We start from the raw sequence: 27,823 nt of genomic DNA, 5'->3' as shown, positions 1-27,823 counted from the left end.
TGCTTGGCAGACTCTCATTTGATTTACACATGTCCCATAAACATCTAATGGACTCTATAAATCGTATTCCCGGGGGAAGCATGCGAGCCCACACAAAAAAAACCGCGGGGGAAATGATCAAAGCGGGAGAGAGCGAGCGGGACCACCACGGTGCCACGCAGTCGCCTGCCTCCAGCGACTCACACCTGCTGCAGAGGAGAGGAGTGAATATCTGTCTAATGTGCTGCACGGCGGCTCTTATCATTTTTTTCGCTGGAGCTCTGGGGCTTTTTAACCCCTGAACTGAGTGGAAGCTTTATGTTGGCGGAGCTCGTCTTGATGTGTTCTCCCACGATAATAATTCACTCTCGCTGGAAATCTGCCAGCCAGCTCGCCGCTCTCGCTCTCTCTCTCACTCGCTCTCTCTCTCTCTCTCTCTCTCTCGGGTGGAATGCAGCGATAATAGAGGGGAGCTCAAGATGATTTTTTATGGAGGTGCTTAGTGCCAGCTTCCCAGGCAAAAATCTGAGCTGATACTGTAGTCTGAAATAACCTGCTACTACTGTTCACTGAAGTCAGGTTAACAGCTCGCACACTCCTCTGTGTGTGTGTGTGTGTGTGTGTGTTTAAATCCTGTGAAATGTCAACCACTGTGATAATTAATGATCACAGGAGTTTGAACTGAACAAGAGCGATACGTATTTGTTTCAGAGCTCTCTCTCTCTCTCTCTCTCTCTCTCTCTGTGCACATCAGAGGCTTGGATGTAGGACAGAAATGGAAAACAGAAGCAATCTGTTTTTGCTTATTCGACGGCGATGCCATGTGCTGTGGGGTTCTTTGAGGCGATAACAAAAATATGTCAGCTTTAACCGCCCATCTGGTCATCTTAAAACGGAATACTTCTCAATTTGAAAATTCAAGTCGGTATGCAGCAGTCAAAACACAGCAGAGGGTGTTTTGGATTTCAGATTTAAGGTTTCGGGAAGAGTCGAGCATGTACGGTGAAGGAGTCGCTCGATTTCTGCAAAACGACAACTTTGAGATTCATCGAAGCAGTCACCTCATTGTTTGACTCGTGATTTTAATACAGATCCGCGGGCAAACAAGACAATGTCCTTTAAAGTTACTGATCATATGATCACAAATGAGATGAGATGAGATGAGATGAGATGAGATGAGATGAGATTCAACTTTATTGTCATTACACATATACAAGTATAGAGTAACGAAATGAGGTTTGGCATCTCACCAGAAGTGCAAATAAGCAGAAAGTGCAAGAGTCTGTGCTATGTACAGTAATTACAAAATTTACAGATGTAGACTAAAAAAAGTGAATTATTAGGTATATATGGATGGCTGGATTAATGAGATGCTATAAATATAAATAAATGCTATAAATATAAGTGTATTCTCAGGATTATAATATACAGATTAAGGTGCAGTGAATGTGAAACACATTATCGTGATGTTGACAAAGTTTGATTGAGGTCAGGATGCTCACACGAGCATTGAGCTAAAGATAGCATAGCAAAGCAGTGAGTGACTAAGGTCTGGATGGTATCTTAATATTTGATTTTTTTTAAAGCTTAAGGCTTCCTCTTTAAATTAAACTTTATAGGGAAAAAATTACTGAAAACTAATGAGCGTTTTCTTTGAAAGACTAAATCTCAAAAAAGCTGCCAAAATTTTAAAAACTGCAATCTTGCAAAAGGATCACCACCAGCAAAGTTGGTAAATCTTTGTGGAAAAGTAAAAAACCTAGCCCATCTGATGAGAGGTCAAGAGGCTCCCTTTACTGAAGAGAGGTACAGTGTTGTAGTACTCCAAACCAGTCTTGGTCCAAAGGTCTTGATCCCTAATTGTCTTGGTCTCGGTCTAGAATCACTCTGGTCTCAGCTCTGTCTTGGTCTCAGTTAGTGTGCTCTTGACTTCAACAGTAGCACAGTTTCCTGCACACAACCCTGCAAAGACGAGTCAGATTAGCGTCTCTTCCGCCTTTGTTGCTGGCAAAGCTGATATCAGAAGTCCCGCCTCTTGTTGATTTTGATTGGTCGTTAAGGGGGAAGTGACATTGAAGAGCGTGACGCTGTTCTAAAAGTGGAACTGTTTTCAACTGAGAGCGCTGTGAGGGCAGCGAGTAAAAACAGCTGACACAGAGGGCCTTTTATACACTGAACTAGAATTGGTTTTGTATTGAAAACGCTTTCTGTGGACACGCCCCCTTATGCTTTCAAGGGTCACAAGTCAACTTGGTTGGGATCTGTTGTCATACACACAGAGTTAGTGGTAACACCATAATGAAGCGCTGCCTTCACGTCCACACTGAACCGAAAAACACTCTCACAGTGCCGCATCAAGTGTGTGATTTGAACCAGTATTAGGTCGTTACTGTAGCCAGAGAGGGGTGACGTGTAATCGTCCAGCCAGCGCCCACATTTACACAGAAACCAAATCCGCCTCTGTGACTAACTCCACTCTGTCTTTGTACCTTTTAAATAAAATGGCGAGCAGAATAAGAGTGAGTTTATATAAAGGGGCTGTAGATGATTATGGGATGGTATGGCTGGGTTTCATTTAGGCTGATAAAAATATCAGTAATGACATTCGATAAGCTTATAAGAAATGTTCTGGCTTCACAGATTAATCTTCCTTCTCTCACACATTTACAGCCTGTGCCACTGGAGGCCCGCGTCTGTTGTTGCTTAGCCAGAAAAGATGTGGTTCGTCCTTCCCCATTGAGGCGGCAGAGATTGATTCTGCCTCCAAGGAATGTTTATATCAAGAAACTATAACAAGCTGCACGTTGCCAACATATGAAAAATGGCGAAATGAGTAGTATTACCCTTAAAGACAGCTGTGGAGTCGAGTTTCCCAGCGCTGAACGAGCCCCAGTCTGACATCCGTCCCTCAGTAATCTCCTGTGCTCCGTGTGTGCGTGCAGCGGGGGTTGGCCTGGTGCTTCACCATGTTTCATCGTCAAAGCAGAACCATCTGGATCACGAGTTCAGGCAGTTTGCACCTGCAACACCATTGTTCCCATAATGGAAAGTACACCGGTCCCCAAAGGGAGACTTCAACGGTGTCTTTTAGCACGAAGACAAGGTTGACCTGGGAGTTTACGAGAGCGGAGGACTCCAAGGAAATACATCCAATTTTTGATGAGGGTTGGAGCAGCTTGGTGCCAGTGCTTCCAGGTCCAAGCACACACCCTCACTCATGTGTTATTCTCTCATGAGTGAGTATTTCTCTCTGTAAGTTCACATAAATGTGTCCTCTGTGTGCTTAAAGAACTCAAACAAGGGTTGACCATAAATCATTTTGGATCAGAATCCCCCCCCAAAGAAGAGAAGTAGAGTGAACTGGTCATATGCACAACATGCAATAAACTGTGATTGTGTTGCAGTTTTCACCACAGGGAAAGCCCCGATGATGCAGCACTAGTCCTTAGCTTTAGCTATAAGAGGCTAGAGTGTAGCAGATAAAGTGTAAATATGTATAAGTAAATAAATGAGAAGCCGTGAGGCAGGGAGAGTTGATAAATAGCGTGCTTGCTCAGCAAACTTCCTGCATTAAGTGAAGCTGAAGAACACCGTCAGTGGGAGCAGGATTAGAAACTTGATTCCCTTCAGGGCCTGTAATTTACGGGGGAATTTCATCGCACACGTTGCATTGTTGAGACTCGGTATCTGCAGGTGGCTCATGCATTTTTCTATCCCAGGGCATTGATTTTGGAAATCCAATAGATGGCCACACTCCTCGGGCTCCTCTCTCATTACCAGCGTATCAGCCCGGCTTGATATTCATGCTGGAATATTATGAGAAGATAAATCGTTTAATCTTAGTTTTCATTGAACCCTGTCATGAGCGAGACACTCCCCTTCACCCTGTGGGTGTAGCTCAAGCAGTCTGATAGAATGATGGATTAGAAATTAGCCTGTGAGGGAATCTGTATTAAAAAAAACACGATCGAACTGCATCGGCTGGAGTTTCACTGCACGGATGGTGATTTATATGCAAAAACACTCACAACAAAGTCCTGACGTTGCACTATTTCGGCTTATTAGGGATATGCTAAAAGCCAAATACATTTTAGTTAAGCACATCAACCTCATCAAAAACTAAACATTACACACCAAACATGACCCTACTCTGTCTCCATCGTACATCGTTTGTCTTGCTGACCTCAATAGTTCTCAGTTACATTTTTGTTACATCGAGTCTGACAGATCCGCTGACACTCCAAAAGATTGTGGACGGGTCTTAGATGTAGTTGTTTTTTTTTGGAATGCCTGAGTCATGTTGGGAGTCCTACATCGGTGCCTTACCTTGTAAATACACTATGAGCCTGTTTCACAAAAAGATTGTGCCGCTTTCGCATCTGCTAAACTTGTGCAAATGAGTCAAATAAATGGCTTTGAGCTTGTATAGCGCTTTTCTAGTCTGACTACTCAAAGCACAGGTTACACCTACCCATCCACACTCTGATGGCAGAGGCTGCTATGTAAAGTGACCGTCAGAAGTAACTAATCTCATTTGTACGCATTCATACGCCGCTGACAAAGCAACTTGGGGTTAAACGTCTTGCCCAAGGACACAACGGACATGTGGCTGCCGCCCCGTAGACACTGTCCAATTAACAAAACACACACTGGAGGTTAAATACACCTTGAACCAAACTGTGCTGCAGAGCAAACAGCATCACTAGTTCACCAACTGAGCTAATGTGCAGTCATTTTCTATGCAAGGAAGCCTCATCTCAAAAAGCATCTAAATCACAAACACTGGCGCTAACAGCCATGCACAGTTGGAGTCAAGTAAAACAAGTGGTAAACAGTATGTTTCATGCACAAACTCTTCCTGCTTGAACTTACGCTGAGCTCCATCTCTGATTTATTCAATATGGTTGGCTGGAAAAAGACCGGTTGTTTTGCATCAAAAGGCCACAGCGAGACGCCCATTAGCTCGCCGTAAAATGACAGTGTAAGGAATAATTACTACTTAAAAACAGACTCAGAGGTAGTATTGCCCTCAGCTTTAGCACCGTACGAGCTTGACACTTGGAGAAGTGTGAGGGTGCTATATGGAGTGAGATGCTGTAAGGTTATGGGAGGGGGAGTTACACTGTTACATTTTTATCTTTAATCCCAGCTGGACCAGGGACAGACTGAGAGGCTGCCAAATGCCTTTAGGGAGCTCTCCCAGTTCAATATTTCATCCTGATGGGGCCCGTCGGTGTAAGAGGGGTCAGCGGGGTGAAGAGCGATGGGAGAAATCCGGAGGAGACATTCATACCTGGTGAAAAACATCGTGTCTGAGAGAGAAGTGCAAAGAGAGGTAGGGAGGGCGCATAGAAATGTCAGGGTTACAGAGATGTAGAGAAAGCAAAGTAGAGGAGGAGAAGAAGAAGAAGAAGAAATGGTATCTGTGGAAGGGAAGAAAAGGTTGAGTGTTGTAGGGTGAAGAGTATTTTCATGTCGACAAAGACAAAGACAGACAGTGGAGGAAAATGGAGTGCAATGTTTGACCTGCCTTACAATAAAACACAGCCATTTTGGCCAATTTCTCTCTGTCATCTGCCTCTCCCCTCATTTTGCAATTGTATTCCTTCATCGCCATCACTAAGCAACCCGGCTTTAAGAAATATAATTAGAAGAGTTCATACAAATAAGCAAAAGGGACATGATTAAACATTGTTCTTGCTCCCAATTAGTCTGTGGAGAGAAATGGAGTAAAAAAAAAAAAAAGCTACATATTGGTACCTGAGTGTGTTTTAACGTTCCTGAGAGCCTTCACACAAAAGTCAAAGCAGACCAATGAATGGAGACAGACTTTCCCCCCCCCAAAAAACTCTGAGACGTTCAATCAGATCTTTAGTAACTCGTTTAAAACTAATAAGACATGAAAGAAGCCTTTGAAGACGGAAAGCAGATTTTATGAATCTCATTCAAAGCACAGGCAGTGTGAATTTTCCGATCCAGTGAAGCGCTCCACAATGAAATCTCTTGCTTTTGTCTTCTTCCTATCCATCCATCAGTCGGCTCGTCCTCGTGTGTGTGTGTGTGTCTGTTAAAGTCATTATGCCCATCACACTGCACACAAATGCTTTTTATAGTTTCTGCAGATATATATAGAGTATCTAGTATTGTCTGAGCCATCTTTCATAACGGTGGCATATATAAGATAGAAAAATGTCCAAACAAAAAAGCTAAACAGTGCAAAACTTTTCTGGCTGTGTGCTTGCATGTCCCTATGACAACGGCCGCTGTATGACCGACACTGCTCCATTTCTTTTTACTGCATGTTTTAGATTTAAGATCGTTTTAACCCGAGCAGACACGGCGCAAAGAGGATGTGGGTACAAGACTCGATCAGTAGGCGGCAAACCTGCAGGTACTATCATACATTTGGAAAAAGATTTGGAAGTGATGTCAACAGCACCTTTCTGAAAAGTTGAAGTTCAACTCGAGCGCTTGGAGTGTCCGCACAAAAAAATTGGAACGTTTGAAAGAAATATGCTGGGCGCTATGCTTGTTCTCCGGGGGGCTGCCTGCTTTCTAATCATTGAAAAATATTGAAAAAATAGCAGCTCAGAAAAAAACGCTATATTGACAAGGGGCCTTACTTGACAAGACAGTCAAACTTTTTGGGTCTTGCCACAGCTTTAATTTTTATTTCCATGTAACATTGTCTTTTCTACACCACGTTTCCAGTTTTTCTTTTGCATCTGTCACATGGTGGGTGTATCCAAATGTGCAAGATGTGCCAAGCTTTGTATTCTTTTTAGAGTAGTGTCTCAAAAGATGAAGAACATGCATACAAGCTTGTAACATGTGCTTCAGATGTAATTGTTGACCGCTGCATTATCTGGGTGTATGATGGTTTTTAACGAGTCTGCACTCACAGAGGCTATTCAATAAAGTTTATCACCACATGTGACATTTTGGGGGTCTATAGCCCTTCATTAGACCACCTATTAAGTGTTATGGTTTTGCAAATTGGCCCCTAACACATGCAGCACCATAAATTGGAGATGTGGCTAAAATTAGTGGCATGGCAGGTTGGAAATGTCACGTTTTGGAGGAGAACAAGGAGATGGCTGTTCCAGCACAATCCAGGAACCGAAACTCCAATAACAAACAATCAAACTGAAGAGGCCGGGAGCATCTCTCTACCGCTGAAGTACATCAAATTATCTGGCGGTGAATGGGGGAAGAGTAGATAAGTAGATGGGGCAGCGGGTGAGGGATTTATATTTACACATTTACACATTCAAAGTTGAATTGATCAAGGTCACTGTGGCCTTAAGTCTGTCCCAATCCAGTAAACGCTTCACCTCATGATCACCTTTATTCCATCTGGTTTATCTTTTTATTTACTTTAATCAGTTTAGACCAGTGGTTCCCAACCTTTTCTGGGATGACATTTCTGCACAATGGATGACAGACAGAGTTTCTTGTTTTGTGTTCAATATATCTTAATGACACAATATATGGGGTTCTAGTCTGATAGTGTCACACAGTGCCTTTAATTCTGAAATGCTGAGGTTTGACTTTTCAAACCTTACAGCTGGACCCCTCGCTTCTTACTTTTTTCCTTCCTGAAATATTCCTCCCTAAACACTTTGGTTCGTCCCTCCTCGCTCCCCCGTCTCCTAAATCACCATGCTCTTGTGTTTTTCTATGAACACCTGGAAGCCTGCTCTGCCTCATTATAATCCAATGAAAAGCCCTCTTCGGATTTGATTTGCTAATTCTTGAAGTCCCCCCCCCCCACCCTCGGTGGCAACGATGATGAACTAACGGACTGGGTCAGGCGGCGGAGGTAATTGGGAGACACATAGGTGGGAGGATTAGATTTGACAGGTCATTCATCCCACTTTAGTTAATAGTAAGCGAGGCTGGCCGACGTGAACGCAGCATTTAGACCTCAGCGGTGGATTCTCATCGACCGGACAGTCTGTCGCTCTGCACGTGTTTAATAGATATGAATGTATATTTTACATACCTTTTCCTCCTTCACAGAATAGATTCCTGAGCACCTTCGGAGCATGTGAAGAGAACACCCTGTATAAACACCACATGCCTCGCTCATACATGTATTTCAAATACAGCCCTCGTTGTATATAGAGGATAATAACACAGGCGTCTGTAGGACAGGTACGTATATGTGCCACCCAGCAGCCCCACACACTTAAAGAGTATAGCTTGACATATACCTTTGCAAGACCTCATTATAAAGTCTCCAGAAAAGAGATCAAATTAAAAAATGTTCCAACTCTTTCACAGTGCAGGCGCAAAATTGATTTAACTCCTCTTCCATTTTTCTTTATTTCTTTTTTTCTCACAGCGCTTTACTCTCAACTCTGGGGATGTATTGCAGCAGACATCAGTGTATATATTCTGGACGTCTGCACCCCCATGGTTGCTTAGTTTTGACTGTGAAATCTTGGAAATTAATCAGAGGTTTAACACGACAGGAATTATTTCTCTCAAATTTCTTATTTACACATTTGCACCTCCATGGTCTGTAATTTGTTTGACCACATTAATTATGAATAAACAATATGCATGCATAATGGGAACAGGGGTTGAGTTATTATGTGGGCGAAAAACCACATATTGTGTTTGGCTTATCAACCAAATACACACCTGTTTTAATGCTTTGTTAATGAAACACTGGTTTGGCTGATGTTGCTGTGTCAGAGTGAAGAAACTCTAGCTTTCAAGGTTCTCTGCAAGGCGACGACTTTAACTGTTGGCAGTTTGTCTTTGACAACATGATGATCTGCTTCTGGTTTGTTAGAGGTTTCCAGTAACAGCTATGAGAAAATCAGGTACTCTGTCTTTGTCATTAAGACCAAATCTGCATACTAAGATGTTGAACAGTGAAGCCGATACAGAAGAGTAAAAAGGTGCAATTCCTCGAGTGACCACTGGAGGCTGATTCCAAACGACAAGGAATCCCCTTTGGTTCCCGTTTTAAATAGAAGAAATAAACATATTTACAGCCTGGTACTAAAACATAATTTTGTATTATCAGTCTGCGTCTGCGATGTTGAAGTTGAGGGGAATCATGGGAGTGATTCTCTCTGAGAGAAAATAATCATCCTTGTTGTTACCCCCGATCCCTACATACGCCGCGGTCTGTTCGCGCTACGGTCCCTCTGGATCCGTTTCTGAAACGTGAACACAGCAGATTGCACCCATGATCAGCTGTAAAGACATCACAGAAGAACTACAAGATCACGCGGGAAGAAAGAGAAAAATGTGCAAACAACATGTTGCTTTGTCTTTCTGAGGATGATTTGGTGTTCATTCGGTGAATATTTTAACATCATGTTGATTAATCAAGTGATTAAAAATACGATCAAGAGCCGATATATCGTGTTTGATTTTTAAATCGACCAGACGCTCTGTTTGTTTCCTTGTCTGACTTCCTGTCCGGGTTGTCATATTCTGTCCAGCTTTACGCGTGCCTGCAGCATAGTGGCACGCTCCGGAGACGGACCGCGGCGCTCGCATTGGAAACACAATGATTGACTAGAGTGGCACGGTGTAGTGCGGGGTGTTGACGGACCGCGGCGCACACGGAGTACGTGGAAATTTGGAGTGAGAAACTAACTTTACGGTCATCCCATGTTTGAGCATTCAACCATCTGTAAGGTAAAGATGGATTTTAGTTAAGTGTTTTAACTGGACTGTTTTGTTCCTAAAAGGAATAGACATCCCAAAAATGTGTAAGAAGCCATAAATTACAGCACTGAGGTAAGAAGTGGTTTATTGGTATTGAGGTATTGATCTGTCAGCTCTCTGCAGTTTTAGTCCTTTTATTCTGCATACGGCAGTAAAATGTGACTTTTTGCTTCTTCAAAGCGAGCGTAATCTCCTCAAAAAAAAGAGTTCAGACAGTTGAATTGAACCAAAATGTCACCGAATTGATTATCTGATACTTTTTATTTTATTTTAAGGCCAACCTGTTTGTGTGACACTAACTCTCTCTGTCACACACAATCCCTTATCAGAGGCGGCTGGCGTGCGAAACGTTGTGAAACTTAAACAGACAGCACTCACTGCGGGTTTTCTGTCCCTTTTTATCAGTCGTCTGCTGCAAAAGTCAGCCCGTCTCTGCCGCCATTGCTGCTCATCACTGTCTCGACCTGTCACATTATCCGGCAGCTCTGAGTGGGGGAGCGTCAGCGGGCGGCCGCTGTGCTGAACTTTGAGACGGACAGGCCTTCTGTGGGCTGTCAGATAGCATCCAGAAAATGACCTGCTTATTCTGTCTCGCTGTCGACACGGTGACGGCGTCTCCCCAGACAGAGAGACATCAGTGCACATCGCAAACAGAAGAGCCAATGAAAGGAGACACCCACAGACAAACGGCAGAGACACATAGATTTATTTATATTGCTACAATAACTTTACTTTGATGTATTTTTTAGAGAACGGAGACATTAAATGAACTATTTCACTCATCTGCTACCTTTGAAAGCTGCCTGTTGATCAGACTTTAAGGTCAAATTCTCATAATATGTAATGACCGCAAAAAAGAAAGGAGAAAACATAAAAGATCAGACAAATTAAACTGTAGAAGAAAAGTGTGAGATGAAGATGAATATAAGTAGTTACTGAAAAAAGTGAGCCTCATTTCTCAAAAGGTAAAGAAAGTTGCCAAGACAAATCAGCTCAAATTTGTCTACAAACCCCCCAATGATGAGAAAAGTCCATCGTCTCCGTCTTTTACCTGCTCCACTTTTCAGAAAATGTGTGCTCAAACAGGCCGTCTGGAGATTTTCCCTTCATGACATCACAAAGGGCAGTAGCCCCTCCCCCAGGTGGGTGACACTCCCACAGCTAGGTGTTTGTTCTGCCCTCTGAGTCTGCCTTCTCACCGTAAACAATAGGACATGGAGCGAGAAAGACCGGGACACCCAAGCTCTTCCAGAGAGGAGGCGTGGTCAGACACAGCTCATTTACATTTAAAGGTACAGACACAGAAACAGCCTGTTCTGAGCAGGGCTGAAATAGAGAGGTTTATAGGCATGATCAAATACAGGATCAGAGTGGATTCAGAAGAAGAAACTTCACAGACATGTTTTGAGGAGCTCTGAGACTTATTTAAACTGGTTGTTTAAGACATTAAGAGATATACAATTAAAGTGAGTGATGTTAAACTATATATTAACGCGGCTGTTTTTCAATCATACTCGCAAATAATCACACTGGCTGATAATCAGTACTACATGATGACCTTAGGTTGTGACTTTATTTCTATAAAAAGTTCTAAAATCAGATAATATTAATAAGTAATAACAGGTTTTTTTTTATCAATCAAACTGAAACTGCTCTGTTGCTAAGCAACCCAAACATTCTCCTGCTCTCTGCTACCTTGTTTCTCTCCATGGTTACCAAGGACCAGCCACGTCTTTGTAATATAGCAAAAAGTAAGGTCTTTTTGTAATATAAAAATGAGTATGGTCTTTTTACCTGCTGTTTTGTAATATTAAAAAACAAAGAGTAAGGTCTTTTACCTAAATCGTGGCACTGTCAGGTTTCAGAAGACTTAGCTGAGGCGGAGTGATACATGTCGTGAGAAGTCCCATGATGTTGTTCTTTAAATCAGCACTCCTGAAATATCTCTTGTACAATCAGGTTGCTTGGTGGAAACTAACTGTTGTATAACAGTGTTTACTCTCAGAGTAGTAAATAAGCTTAACCACACATTAGCTGCTGCTCTTTAACGTCTCCAACCCTCCGATGTTAACCAGGTTTTTCTTTGTGATGATGTTAAGGCTGTCTATAAGAACAGGACATTGTCAGAAGCGCAAACATTTCTTCTTCTTTAATTGCAGATTGGCATCAAAATTGTGTTTGCCATCTGCTCCCTGATCATCTGCGGTGGCTTTAGGTTTACGTCAGCCTCAGGCGAGGGGTTGTTTTCATGGCAGACAGCTCATCAGGATGATTGACAAGTGTTGCTGCTGGAAGTCAACCAAGTGAGGAAAAATGGCATATTAGCGCTTCAGGAAGTGATTTGAAAGATCACACTGGATTCGCTGCACTGTACACTGCTGCAGGCTGAATATGGGCATATGTGATACGGTGTGTGATTTGTGTGTGTGTGTATTTGTACTCTGGGCTTGCATGGGGGCTTCTCTGTGTGTTGCGGTCCATTTGCTCCGGAGAACATCTCTGTCCCTGGCGGGCGTGGCCCATGTGGAGAGTGTGTCTCAGTGGGTGGCTGATGGGAGCGGGCTCGGGGAATAACATGTCCCAGGCGCTGCAGCTGCTCTCTGCAGATGAGGCCTGAACAGAGTGTGTGTGTGTGTGTGAGTGAGGAGAGGAAATAAATTGCTAAATGACAGGGGAATTTTTAAGTTTCCAGAAAATCAATATAGATGTTTGTTTGTCTTTTATTTCATCAGATATGTCTTGCATTTATCTTCACTTTTTTGCCAGTATCTTGCGCAACAAAGAAAACCAATTTTGTTGGTGATCACAATCATTCTTAGAATTCACCTTTTGCTGGAAAGCAGCTTTATTATTTTTCATGGGTCATTTCACTGATGCATAAAACTCCTTAACATGTTCAGGGTGAGCTGCATGTGTGGACGTAAACGGACACATTTTTCCCTCAGAAATAATTCTTCTCTTTCCAGTCTCATAGTAAAGTGTTCGTTTGAAGACGGGTGAGCAGATGCGAGAAGGCGGCAGGGAATATTCAGGAAATCTCTAAAGGAGGTATTGATGAGGTTTGACCTTTGACCCGTGCATGTCTATAGACTGCATAGTGTGCAATCTGTGCAATGTCTGTGCACATAATGAAACTGCTTTATCATGTTTTCTGTTTGCCAGGATGTTCTTATCCGCTTTGACTATATCAACTCATAGCATTGATATAAAAGCAAAAAAAAAAAAATGTCATCACAGTTTTGGACTTTGTTGATTCGTCCCATTGTAAATGGTAAATTGACTTGAGCTTGTAGAGTCCTTTCTAGTCTTCTGATAACTCTGGAGGTCACACCTTACACATTCACACACTGATGCCAGAGGCTGCTTTGTAAAGAATCCATTAGTATTTACTAATCCAGTCATACACATTCACACTCCGCCGACAAAGCAGAAGGAGCAGTTTTTGGGTTAAGTGTCTTGCCCAAGGTCACATCGAACATGTGGCTGCAGGAGCTGGAGATCGAACCCTCTGACCTTCCTGTTGAGAGACTACGGATTCTACCAACTGATCCAGAGCAACCCACCAAGCTCATATGCATGAACAATTAAGGGGCAGCCTGCCTGCAATGTCTTTGCATTTGTGAGGACATGCTATGGGGAGATGCTTGAGAAGTATTGTAGTCTCAGTGCTTAATGTGGATAGGTTAGATTCACACCACCAAGAATAGCACAGTGGAACAAATGAAGACAGAGCTTTCAATCCTCTTCTCATTACTTTACCCTCAGTGAGAAATGATTCTGCCACAAACCCACACTTAATCTGTTCGGATCCTTTTGTGGGATTGTGTCACTCCTTGTGGCCTCATCACTTCACATTCATTTCACAGCATCTGCACCAGTGTGAGAGAGCAATAACATGTTTGAAGCCCTGTGCGTGTTTCCAGTACAAGGTCATCCTTTTTTCTCGTGGCCCAGATGTTTTTAACCGGCGTTCGCTTTCCAGAGCTCAGGCCCCCATTTTCCCAGCAGGCTGCAGTGCGCCTGGATCTCGGCTGCAGTGTGTTTTCCCCCTGCCAACGGACCTCGCCAACTCCATGTGTCATGCTCTGCTCTCTTCCCAAATCTTGGGTGAGATTTACAGTACAAAGGTAGACTTGTTGCATAACGCTTTCTTTCCCTCCAGTTGCGGCTATAAAGTGGGTCAGGGCGAAGGCAGGGGAGAGTCCCCGCTCTGCTAACGTCATGCTGAGTCTCTCTGCCAGGCTTCACTGTAAATCATCGCATGCATTTCAATAGAAGAGGTGGGCGTCATTTGCATCTGCCTCTTTGACATTGCCCACACATTCAGTGCAGCGTGTTGCATAATGCAGTTTGTGTTTAGCACGGCGATCACTTTACACAAGAAGACAAGAACAGATGTAGTTCATATGAAAGTGATATGAACTCTGGTATCCAACAGCAGCCGCGTCCTTCCCGGCATTATGTACTCAAAAATGGCCTCCTGTATATTTTGACCGTTTCATTTTTTTCTCTCAAACACTTTACGTAAATGTATTCTCCATTAAAAGACGATTATGCATCCCAATTTGTCATCCAACTGTTGAGTGGGTGTGCTGGGTCATTCCTCCTCTGAATGCTGCTAAAGCTGTAAAAGCTGTTTTTAGCCTGGGGTTTCCATGTTTGCCTCTTTGCACTTTTGAGCTGTAGAATTTAGAATAACCAAACATTTTTAGTTAAGTGCAAAAAGTTTGAACATAAGAGGACATGACTTTGTAAAGAGTTTGTTCTTTAAATTCAATTCCCAGTTATGTCTGCATCAACCTCAGGAGAGAACTAAGGTAACAAGAGAATTTAGGCTCATTTATGCTTCCTCTCAGGATGAAAATAAACAACATGGCCGTCACTACCGTTGTACTCCAATGCGTCCTTTACATTGGGATTGGGACATTAAAGATTGCATCCACTACAGTGCATGGCCTCGCATGGACCTCCATTTCTCCTTCCCTGCTAACTGATGTTCAGGTCCCATCTGATCTCTGCCCAGCTGTTTTTAATATCTGTTTATTTAACAGGGACACATGCAGTATGTTATGTTAAGTACAAAGTAGATGCCATGCATAAAGGTTTCTAGCCTTGGCTAATTTGCAACCCCCGTCCCTGGCTAGGCCTTTAGGATTAAAACGGAATTATTAGACTAAAAGAAAATACAGAAACATCAATGCTATACAAATATAGACATTATGAACTCAATACAAATAAGAGACTAAATGAGATTAAACAGTAAAACAATTATTCTAAGAGGAAATGTTTAATGTTCACAAACTTGCTTCAGTTTCAGCCACTGTTTTCCTTGTATCTTTACTTGTATCTGTTGTCTGTCCCTTTGCCTGGGCGTGGTAACATTATATTTAGGGCCCGAGCACTGACCTCAGACCCTATAGGGACCCTCAGGCTGAAGAATTCTGCAGCCAAATGAATACCATTTCAGGTGACTTGAACATGCCTGGAAACTCCCCAAAATGTGCACAACATGCAAGCAGAAGTCTAATTTATGTTTAATAGTAGTTGTAGTAGTTTTGTGCAATGGCTCCAAAGCGCCCCCCTTAAATCAGCCCTGCCACTATGTTTAACCTACATGCATGAAAATTGGTGGGCATACAAAACAAGTGGAGGCAAACAAAAAAGTCTATTATGGCCATGATTAAAAACGTACAGGAAGTCCACCATTTTGATTAGAATTTAGAAATAATGATGTCTGGATTAGTATTTAAACGAACTTGTCCTCTGGGCTTTCATCCGATCATCGCCGACTTTGTTTAGTGTATTGTTCACACCTTGAAGTTGAGCTCAGCATGACTTTTTGTGAATGGCATGGTCGTGGTGAGAGGTCAAACTCTACAGTTTGCATCCTCTACAGTGCACGGCCTTGCATGGATCTATATATCTCCTTTGCTTAAAAAAAAAAATGAGTGGTTGAAATTGTCAAGCTACTTTAGATGTCTTAATAAGCGGTACATTTTGAATTTGAACGGCTCACTGCAGTTTGAATGTGAACTTTCTCCCACTAGTTCAAATGAATGTTCAAATTTTGTATAAAAAGGGACAGCCGTATACATATCGGATAAAGAGAATAAATTAGCCTGGAAGGATCTTTTCTTTCTTTACCTTAAATTTACTTTTGGGGTTTTTCAGATGATTTTGAAACAGTCATACTCAATTAATCCAATAATCAGATTTATAGCACAATTTTATAAAATATAAAAGCCTTTCTTTACCTTTTTCCATTCCAAAGTTTCCCAGTGAGCTGTGTGTCAGTCACTTGAAGAGAAGCATGGCGAGTTTCTGTGCAGGAGATGAATCAGGGCCACAGGTGCTATCAAAGTCGACACAAAATGAAAAGTTCCTTGCAGCTGCTTTTATAACATCTTTTGGCCACATCATGGAAGCCACTTATATATATTTACAAAGGTAAACACCTCATAAGTTGATGTGATGATTGTGCTGGCAAACAGTAGCGGTAATTTCACACCCAGCAGATGGTTATACGCCATCAACCTGCCAGGAGCTGCAGATGGAAATTAGCTTGTTTGGCTGAATCTGGCACATTTACATGATGGAACCTGCAGGTGCTTCTGTTATTTAACGTGCATTGAAATAAAATAAGTCTAACCCTGAACACAGTGCTACATAAGCATTTGTCTGGTTTTGAGTTCTGGTCCCCGGATGATCTCGGTCCAATCAGCTCTCTGTCCTTCTCACTGTTTTTTGGTCTCTTTAACTCCTGAGTGAGAACCTACACAGACCTCCTGAGGGAAATTTTTGACTCTTTGATTTCTGAGTGCGCCAAAATGTTCAATTTGCTACTTGTCTTTTGCTCATCAGATGGTTCTATCTGAGCAGATTGGGTAACACTTACCTTAATCCAACAAAAGTTGAACCTTTTGGTTTATAAACATGCAACGCTCCTGAGAGGAACTTTTCGTTTGTGTCGATCTGGCGCCCCCTTATGGTAAAAGCAGTCTTTTCTCTTAAGGCCCTGACACACCAAGCAGACGGCAAAGAACTTGTGGTGACAAAGGCTGGCTGTGGCGTCGCCTCACGTCACATCTTGGCCAAAAAGTTGCACTAAAACACACCACAAAGAATACAGCTGACGGCCAACCACCACGTACGTTCTATGTGAGGAAATAACCTTCCATGCCAGCAGGCGGCGGTAGTCTGTTGTTATGATACGAGAAGACCATTTTCACACCGCTGTCGGTCACCACTCGTATTATAGATAGCCTACTAATGGAGAATAATGTCTGATAAAAAGTTGAAAATGGCGCTGGCGTTGTTAGCCCCTTTGTCTTTTAGTGGACAAAGAAAAGAAGAGGCGGAGGAGACAAATAAGAAGAAACCACACTACTGGGTGAACGCATGGATACTACAGCGTCATGCCCAAGGGGCTTTCCTGAACCTGTGAGGAGAGCTGGAGAGAAATGAACCTCCAAACAGACAATCAGAGAGATTCCTCTCACCGACCGCCGATTCTATGTCCAATCGGCCAAGAAAAGGCCAACTAAGCCGGACACACCGCAAGTACGAGGGCGACGACCGCTCAAAAAACGGGCCTTTATACATATGTAAACAATGTTTCCTGACAAATAACCTTATCATTCTGTCCTATAACAGTTAATGCATTCCTCTTCAAGAACCTTTGGTGCGGAAAATGTAAGAAACAGAAGAAGTGTATTCCCCCACACGCTCGGCAGCTGTTTAAGGCATTGGAAATTACAATAAATAATCAGTGTCATCACTGTTGGGCTTGCCTGATTTTAAAGGTCATAGAGAGTACACAGTATTAATTTAGGTCTGTTTCATAACCAGTTTAAGACTCCTCACAGGAGCTTTAAAAAACAACTCCAACACACTTTATTGCGGCTGTATGCATTAGTTTTTTTACAGCATCTTATCTCTGTCAATAAATATTTTACATAAAAAGTTGCACTCTCCTTTGTGGAGTTTTTTTTTTCTCGTTATGAAACAGACTGGAATTAATACTGACGCCTCTACATATCATTCAAAAGCTAACAAGCAAGAAGATTGATCATGTCTTTATTATCTTAAAGTCTGCAAATGCTACAAGGTCGATGTCAGACAAGGCGATTAAACGAGCCCAGCCGCTTTTATATTTCCCACAGAAAAGAGTCATTGTGAGTGACATGTTTGACTGTTAGAAGGTATCAGGATGGGCTTTTTCATCAGAAGGCATTACTAAGGCATTTGCAGGACAAGATCAGTACAGCGATAAGATGTATGTCATCATCCACACGGGGAGTGAACTTCAATACATACCAGGAGACGCTCTCAGGAGATTGAAGACCACTGGCTTCTGAGCTGATGAGATCAGTCAGTACGTTTACATGCAGTCAGAAAAATTTGAGCTAACGGTTAGTCTGACTAAAACTGGAAGTCAAAAATTGCATCCCACCGAGATGTGATACCATGCAGCTATACCATGGATAGGGGCTATTCGTCTATCCATATATGCTTCTTCTGAAATCTAAAACTAAGGTTTTATTATAGAGTAATGCAAATTCTTGTCCATTAAGATATGCGTCACCTGAAATCTTCAATAATAGAGCACAAAACTTGCAAGGTATATGTAGTGAGTGGTAAAATAATCAAATGTTTTTTTGTTCTGGTACAGCATTTTTTGATAAGGGATACGGATAGCGTCTGCAATCGTGTCACACTATGGTAGCATTTTTTCACAAGGCAGCACATTTCTACAGAACACCGGCAGCACAAGTTCATGTTATAGCAGAAGTTGGGTTGTCATCTGCCTTCAGATATCACCATAAACATGACGGATGGCGTGCATCATATTTGTACTGACAGTAAAGTGTAGAATACACATTTGCTGTAAAGTTGTTCATGTTCTCATCGTTAAACGCAAAACCAGTTTGTCGATTGTTTGGTTTGTGATGTGATAGGTCAACCTTAGAAAGGTCCAGTAGTAACTAGCTGAAATGGGAGCATAATACCCCATTAGTTGCGGAGTCTGACAAACTTGTGTCAAGCCGAGACTATAACTTGACCTAACTGAGCAAATGTACTGAGTGAAGGCCTCAGCCAGCTGTTGCTTCGAGTAAATTGGTGGTCTTCTTTTTAATTTGTTGTTCCAGCTGTGTATTAAACTGGACCACTGACATCTTGAAATACACCTGGAAGCGATCAGGATAAGTCTCCAGATTCTTTATGGACAGGTGAAACTCTCCTCGCTCTCGTCTTGTTTTCAGGAGAGGACGGACAAGGTTTTTTTTTTTTTTTAACAGTGAAAGAACCACCGACTCATCTTCACTGCTTGATTTCTCTGCGTGATGAGTTCCAGACATTTCATCTCAGACTGCAAATTTTCTCAATTAATGGAATAATAAACGCAGCAGACTCAGTTAGCAAAGCGTCTGTTTGAACGTTTTTAATCTGCTCACAGATCGGAAAAACACATCCAAAAATGGACTGACTCGATTTGCAAAGGCCTCGAGAGTCAAACAAAATCAGACAATGAAGCTACAGGTAGGAAGACAGAAACAATGAGCTTAAAGACACTAAAACTCCTTCCAAACTCTGAAAGTCAGGTGATAATAATCTCTCTGAAGTGTTAGTGTTCATTTTCAATTCATGTAGCTCCAAGTTTAGAACAGCAGACTTTCTTTTTCTTATCTGCTGTAACGTCCCTTAATTCTTTCTGACTGCTACTCTGAGATCCAGTGTCTCCGGCACTCTGTGAGTTTGATCCTAGACCATACCCGTGTGCTGACAACAACACATAATCCCCCTCAAACCAACACCTTCCTGTGGGTTACACATATTCTGTGTCAACACACTGTGCGGAGACGTTTCCCTGTCAGAAACATTTCACTAAATCTGCTGCCGAGCCGAAACACAATGCCATTCCTCCAAACCTTTTTTCAAACGGAGTGCCACAGCGGATCACAAGTGTCTGTGAACGCCCACCAAGGACTCCTCTGTGATACCGAGTATTGTCTGTGAGCATAACTACAGAGTGTTCATGCGAGACTCCCTCAATACACTGACAGCAAAATTGCCACCATTGTTTGGCTGTGCAAGGAACATGTTATTGTAGAACCATTTTGATTATAAAACTGACTAATAATTTGCCCAAATGGACACACTTCTGTTGACAACCTCAGAAAACTGCACCATTAAAAGCTACAGTTCCAACTCAATGTCTTCACAACATATTGAACTATGGAGAATGATAGATTAATACAGACTCAGGTGAAAGATGTATGAAAACTACCAGGATGTTTCAGTCCATCCAAACAGATTTGAGTGCAGACGAGGTGTAATCATGCGGTTGCCTGTCTTCAGGTGTGCCATGTTATTCCACATAATCTGACGGGATTAATTAGCTGATATTAGAAATTGCGCCCCTTTTTCCTGATTGGTCGGAGAGGGAGAAGTGACGAGCACTGCGGTGTTCCAAAAGTTGAACTGTTTTCAACTGAGTGCAGTGACAAAAAACAGCTTATGCTGAACTGCACTGGTTTTGAATCGTAAACAGGCACTGCCAGCACAAAAATGGAAAGCGCAATTTGTGGACACAGGCCCTTTAGCGTCCTTAATTTCTCAGCTTCAGTTGTAGTTTGTCTCTATCCGTCTTTATCACATTTCTCTCTACCGCTCTGAGTCACTTTTCGTTTTTTCTCCTCTGTAACCACTCAGTCCCTCGGTGGCTGATCTTGTGTCCAAGTTCTTGGTGGCACCCCGACCTGCCGGGAGGAGAGCCGAACACAGTTTCTCCCTCTTTCCCTTTCTGCAGCCTCCTTCTGCTCACTTGGCCTTTTAAGGAATTTTTCCATTCGCTGTCTCACCCTCTGCTCGCCCTCTCGAGATCACCTGACCCCGTCACCTGCCTGCCCAGCTGCTCCTCGTTCAGTCAGTCACAGTGTAAATACAGAGACCTGCTTTCAGTTAAGTCTCTGCCAGCCGGGCTGCTGTAGCGTTCCAGCTATTGCTGTCACCTGCACCCAATTACTTCGCTTCCTGCTCCAGTTCAAAATTGTTTGCCTCATTGTACCGCCTGCCCGTTGCAGTATAAAAATCAGAAATACCTTCAAAGAAAGCCGAGAAACAAGACTGACCTCTCTCCAACACACAAACTATACTGTCCTTACAGTGGGCTGAATTCAAAGAGAGACAGATGGCTCACAGTTATCTGTCCATTAGCACAAGGTGTAACTTTTTACTCTGTGTGTTTTGACATTTATTAAAGTATCCGACAGTTTGTCAAACTGCAACACAGATAAGATCAAAAAGTCATACTGTTAGCCACTAGCTAAATACAAAACCTTTATACAGATAAAAACTGAAGTAACATATTCTCCTTTTGTCTCTAACATCTAAAAGTCAAAAAAAGAATTATACTCACAGAAATAAATTGTCTGAGGAAACGATGTTGAAAGTATTTTTTTTGCAGCAGCGGCTGTCTGACTCCACAACACTTCACTGACATGAAGGGAAATGAACTCCCTATATCCTCACAATGGTCTTTAATAACCAGGAGGGGGCAGTATAGAAACAAAAAAATACAAATCTGTTAAACTTAATAATTATAAAATATAAAACTAAAATGGTTTAAGTACAAGAAGGATTTGTTTATGGCCTGCTGTCAGAGCTGAAATAACTGCGAATTAATTTTAAACTACACAACCAACCTTTTTTTTACAATCGTTAAGATTGAGTAACAGGCAATTTTTCTTTTTCCTCACAGAAAATGTACATCATCAAGCACGCCTCTGATACCAGTGCTAAGCTAACAGTGGCTGGGCTAATGGCCCCTCCTGTTGGAGGCGTTGAAGAATCCCTGATTTTATTTTATTTTTTACTTTTATTTTAGAGGTTTACTTGATACATTTAGCCTACATTAGAAAAAGGAGCTTTAAAAGTGCGATGGGAGTGGTGCCAGATGGCCTGGCGGTTGTTTTGCGCATCATGTTTGGAGGCTAAAGTCCTTGCAGAAGTGGTGGGTTCAGATCTGACCTCAGCCTCCACTCTCTCCTGCCAACACTTCCTGTCTCTCTCTCTAGCTGCCCCAAAAATAACTTTATAAAAAGCATGATGGGAAAACACTAATTAGAGACATTTTGCTAGCTCTGACCAGCGCTATGCTATAGTACACAGTGATTATCAGGCTAATGGGGAATTCCATTCAGTATTTAGAGTTAAAATCCAACAAGCTGTAACTTTTATGTTTATTAGCAGCTTAGTCCTCTTTTTGTGTAATTAAATCAATCACAGTGACAGTATCGTGCAAGTGCTCTCTGTAGAGTGTTTTATCGACAGGTATTTGCTAACAAACCAGAGGTACTACTAGAAGCGTCCTTGTTGCACGTCCGACTTGAACCAGCTCCGAGATCAGAGCTAAATGGAACGCACAGAAATGTACCGCCCTCTAACTACATTCAAATAGTTCCAGGTGATCACCTTCATAATGTTTCAAACTTTTCTCACAAAGGAGAATATCGCTGCAGACTTTTCCCGTCTCTGCACACAATCACTTTGATTCCAGCCAAACGGGGTCCAGAGAAAGTGACAGTCTAACATTGTTGTGCCTACCTTCTGCAGCACTATTGTCAAAGTGGATTAATCCTCCCACACAGTGCAGACACCTTTTCTCCTTCCAAAGCCAAGTGGCTCCTATTGAGACACTTTGTGAGCGAGGCAGATGTGTTGGTGCGTTAGCCAAAGCCCTGGCACAAAGGAGACACACACACACACACACACACACCAAAGAAACACAAAGTGGGGTGCAGCCAAGCACAGGCAGGAGAAATGTATGGTGAGGGGTGGTCATGTGGAAGAAGAGTTTTACGGGCACGTTCTATGTGAGTCACCTATTCGGGATGTGGGTTTACAATAACTATGGCAAGGTTTCCTCTTTTTTCTCAAATACAAACATTGTCTCACATGCAAGACGATCATATGTCTGCCTTTGCATGAAGAGTATTCAAAGTATTTCTACTCAGTTTAAAAAACTAATTTTTGGCAAAATTGTTAATTGCTGTTGAATATCAGCAGGCACAATATAATTGACTTAACTTGGAAAACTTACTAAGGCGCTGGCAGGAAACATTCAGGTAAAAAAAAAAACTGTTTTGGCCACCCTAGGCCTGGTGGAGGCTGTGGTCCTCCAAGCGGACGGTCTGGGTTCGAGTCTGGCCTGTGGCTCATTTCTTGCATGTTATTCCCGACTCTGATTTCTGACTCTATCCACTTACCTTCAATCACAGATTTTAGTCTCATCTAAAGATATACTGATGATAATACTAATGCCAGTGTTGCCTCAAAATGTTCCCGTTAGGGATTCTGCATGTCTCTACATTAAGATCCCTTTATTCTCACACTGATGGCATGTGCCTTGAAGAAGAGACCGGGGACTTAATTCCTGATGTGTCTTTGTTAATGTCGCAGCCAGAGAGCAGTGGTTGAAGCAGAAGATGGATGGCTGGTTTCCTAAAAAGCTGCAGGCACTCTGTTTTCTCTTTACAGCCCAGTGAGCGATGGAGGGGTGAAGCTGAATTACAGGTCGGCTTTGGCTCGGTTTTTAATTAGCCTCTTTCTGTGTCTCTGCCTCCGTCCTACAGATGGACCCGGTGCAGAAAGCTGTCCTCCATCATACCCTCGGCCTCCCGCCTACAGCGAAGAGGAAGCACGTCTCCTGCAGCGTCTGCCAGCTGAGGTTCAACTCACAGGTGAGCGAGTTTTTCTTCTGAAGAGAGTGAAAGTTCAAAAGTTACTCGTATACTTCTGCAAGAGATACACACAGAAAAGAAAGAGATAACCCCTGATATATATATATTACTACAACAGAGGAACGACAATCAAAAGGAAACATTATAACCACAAACTTCCCTCACCTCAGTGAAGACCAGAGTATCTTAACGAGATGCTATTTAATTTTCAAAAGGAATTCATGACCATGAGGGGTCAAATATTCTCATTAAAGCATCACATAGAGGACTCTGTTTCTTCACCTGCTACTTCTGCATCTTACTTCAGGAGTCCCGCCCCCACCCCTCTCGTCTGACAAAGATAGTCTCCCTGTGAGGAGCATGTGTGAACAGCCAAGTCAGGAGAATCTCAGGAGCAATCCTCCTGAAATGATCTAGATATTTTCAGGATTGCGTGGGTGAAAGCAGCTTCTGTCAGGCGTTTTAAAGACTCAAGTCGTTTGAATTGTTGCACTGACACCGGTTTGCTTTCCGCAGAAAACACGCTGCAGTACAAAATGCAGGAGTAATAAAATAATTAAGCTTTTATGCAAAGTATGCAATTAAACACGACACAACATGCTGCAATGATGACAGTACAGAGTAAAACAAATGAAAAAGAAAGTCGATTTTTAGGGTTTTTGAGGAGAGCTGAGAGGATGTGGAGTACTCAATTTGACTTAATTTTCTCTGTAGCTGAGAGAGGACAGAAAAGTGCAACTCAAATACAAAACATATTCATTCTCATGTCGGTAATGGTGCTGAATAAGAATCAGACAAAATGTAGAATGTGAGGTTTTGATGCATCAGACGGACTAACAGAGACCATCTGAAGGCAGCATTAGGAGTTACACGTTGGGTTCTTTGGACAGGGTAGTGGCTTTTCTGACACTCTAACCATCTTCCACTTTTTCATTTCTGGTTTGGTCTCTCACCCGCCCACTCCCTTTCTTTGTACATTGTTCAGGAAGTTGGCTTTATAACTTTTGTTTTAGTGTCAATATGGGAACGCTCCCACCTTTTTTCTCCATTTGTTTTGGTAAATGTATCACATTATGAAATTATCTACTGAATTGTTCTGTGCTTTAATATTTCCATGTTGGAGTTTTTTCTTTAAAGACAGAGTCAGCATCTTTTACCTTAACGAATAAAAAACAGATTTATACAAAAGTAATGTCGCTCAATCCTCACTGAAGGGTCTCCATACATACTGTAAGTGGTGGTGCCTGTCTCTGCAGAGACTCAGTCTTATAACTGGATTTTCATCTTTTGGTTTGTGTTGGTTGACTCGGGGTCTTTCTGGGTGGGGAGCTGGTGTGTTTCCTCCAGCCAATGACAGTGCGCTGTTGAGTTTAGGAGTGGATACAATTCAGTGATATGACGCAATTCAAACCAGCAAATATTGCAGAAGCGGCAAAGCCTACAAAATAGTGATCAAAGTGAGCCGCACAGATAAAGCCTGTTCTACAACAAGGGTGACCTTTGTGTTGTTATGGAGTTGGTCTGCTTTCTGTTGGACAGACCGGTGGCAGACATCGGCGGTTAGCTTGCTAAATGATCAGCTTTTCCATTACAACAAATGTAATATTCTCAGGCAGCTTGCAGATTAGGTACGAGCAGTAACCGTAGATGATAACCCTGCAGATAAGATAGAGGATAACCCCTCCAATATACAGAACTACAGACGCTAATTTATATCTTCTCATGAAGTTAAAGACACTGTCCCTCCCGACACTTGGTTCTCCTTGTTTTCCTCTTTGTGTCCCAAACTACAGCATTTTATGTAATTAAAAAGGCAGCATTGCTATTCTGTGAATGCACTTTTTGAGTATGTTTTTTTCTGTGTCAGCGGTTTAACAGCGTATTTTGATGGTAAATGGTCTTGAGCTTGTATATTTCTTTTCTAGTCTTCTGACTACTCAAAGCACTTTTACACCACAGGTCACACCTACACATTCACACCCTGATGGTAGAGGCTGTGTGTAAAGAGTCCACCAAAATTAATTAATCCATTCATACACCGCCGATGAAGCAGTGGGAGCAATTTGGTGTTAAGTGTCTTGCCCATGGACATGTTGCTGCAGGAGCTGGGGATCAAACCCCTAATCCTCTGGTTGAGAGACGACCGACTCTACCAACTGAGCCACAGGCGCCCCTTAGATAAAGGCAAAGATTGTTGATCGTTTGCATGATTCTGATGGTACTAAGCTCCGATACACAAGTTAGAAAAACACAAAAAAACAACAACAGCAAGTTGTTCACACAGAGCATTTTTTTTATAAACCAGGCATGTGATTAGCAAAGGACAAGACGGAAACATACAAACCCAGAGCAGGGTACGGCACATATCTACATTGTATTTGCATGCAATTCAACCTATTTGCATTGAAGTGTAGTAACATCTGCATCCATAAGCTACATCTGCTAGTTACTTCAGCACAGTGTCATTCAAAGTGTCTCTGTAGCGTTTAATAATACTGTAAATATTAAGTTTTGTATCAAATTACTTGAATTATTACAGATATTTTGCAGCAAAATTTGAATTCCTGTAAAAATCAAGTAGAGTAATTACAGAATGCTCATCACTGCATCACGTATCTGTTGAGCACTTCCTGTCTGGCGTGCATAAAGGACCCCTGTGTTAGGCTCTCGAGGGAGGTCAGCAGCATCATCGACGTTCCAGTCAGCCAGGAAGTTGTCTTTGTTGGTTTCACAGACGTTGTGCAGTATGCAGCAGGCAGCAACAATGTCAGGCATGATGTAAATGTCCACGTCGTTGGGCTTAGTGAAGCATCTCCAGCCGCCCTTTAAACGTCCAAAGGCGTTGTCAACCACCATCTGCGCAGAGTTCAGACGATGGTTGAAGGTGTTTTGTTCAGGAGTCAGGTGGCGGTGAGGGTTGAACCCTTTCAGTAGCCAGCTTTTCAGAGGAAAAGATGGACTGGCACCTCCACATCAACGACAGTCATGGAATTCTGTGAACGAACATTAGATTATAACATGAGTTTCAACGCAGGTTTTGAGACTGCACAAATATCATCAGAGGGACGATAGAAAGAGATGGGCTCAGGCTGAGGGGCAGCAAGTTGGTTAAAGTTGGGTGTTCAATCTAAACTTTGAATAAAATATTGACACAGAAAAAGACCTTTTATCTAGAGATGTGCGTCTTTTGTTGACTAAATATTATATGTCATCACCCCTGCTAATCAGAACCAGAACTAGTGTGTTTTATGAATTCAAATCTTGTGCTCAAACTGCAACGCAGCCGCCTGCCACTAGCTGGGGCTGTATCTCCGGTTTATGGGCCTGCTCTCCGCGCTCTACTACCTGGATGTCAGCAAGAACAGTGAAACGATAGCATATTGTGGGAGCAGCGCAGTTAGGCAGTATTTTGTATCTTTGCTAAAAATCGCTTAGTGCTCATGCTCATTAATGTTGGGTCTTTGTAGATACTATTACAAAGAGTAAGGTATTTTACCTGCTTTTTTGATATTTCCTAAATAAAAAAACATGTTCAAACTTGGACACATTTCAACGACTGTGCTGGTGAACATGCATATCAGCAAACCTTACCTGGGAACAGGTAGCCATCTTGTTTTTCAGCCTCCAGGAAGATAGCAGAGTTTCTGAGCACTCTTGAGTCATGTACGCGTCCAGGCCACCCGATATATATATCTGTGAAGCTGAACAAAAAGAAACTTAAGACTTAAAACTTTATCCCAGAGGGCAATTCGGTTCCACGGTCCACCCAGACCATGCACACATTTACAAACCAACAACAGAAAGAGTTTATCACAGACAACAGTCAAATCAGTACTTGACAAAGATGAGCGCTGGCATGCTGGTGCCCCCGTGCTGTCTCTTTGTGCAATGGCACCCACAAAGGCCAGATGAAAAACACGGTTTAAATCAGTAATAAATAAGTCAATAAATACATAACCAGGACATTCTAGGAGGCACCGCCGTAACACTGAAACAACCTTGAGATAAGGCACCTCTTGGCAGTTGAGATTTTGCAACAACCATAAAATGTTTCGCCTTGTTTATGAAAAAATCTCACCAGCTGTTGTGATCTACGATTCCTTGCAGTATGAGGGAATGCCATCCTTTATGGTTCTGATAAGACACAGGATCTTCCTTTGGAGCGATAACAGGAATATGGTGTCCACCAATAGCACCGGCACACACTGCACACGTGTTAGAGCGGCTTTCACCAGACGTAAAACCTGCTCTTTCCACCGAACGTCGTTAAAGTTCTGCAAAACATCGGCCCAAAAAAAGATCCCCACTCTGTGTCTCGCGCCTCCTCGAGACCTTCTCTCCCTGCTGCTGCTGGACACAGAGCCAAAACGCTGCAGCTTTTCCCCTCCAGTGGAGCCTCCATGCACACC

The 27,823-nt window shown here is 42.5% G+C and overlaps 1 protein-coding gene across 1 annotated transcript in view; it reads left to right on the top strand.

Moving 5' to 3' along the window:
• znf385d (zinc finger protein 385D) overlaps positions 1-27,823 on the top strand; it is a 93,024-nt gene that overhangs the window by 20,257 nt on the left and 44,944 nt on the right. The window contains exon 3 of the mRNA XM_020640391.3: positions 23,307-23,414. Within this exon, the coding sequence (XP_020496047.2) occupies positions 23,307-23,414 (108 nt within the window). The remainder of the gene's footprint in view (positions 1-23,306; positions 23,415-27,823) is intronic.

This window comes from Labrus bergylta, chromosome 8 (assembly GCF_963930695.1).
Source record: "Labrus bergylta chromosome 8, fLabBer1.1, whole genome shotgun sequence".
Classification (NCBI taxonomy): Eukaryota; Metazoa; Chordata; class Actinopteri; order Labriformes; family Labridae; genus Labrus; species Labrus bergylta.
Note: the sequence above shows the minus strand (reverse complement) of the source record. Positions and strands in the feature narration are given on the sequence as shown.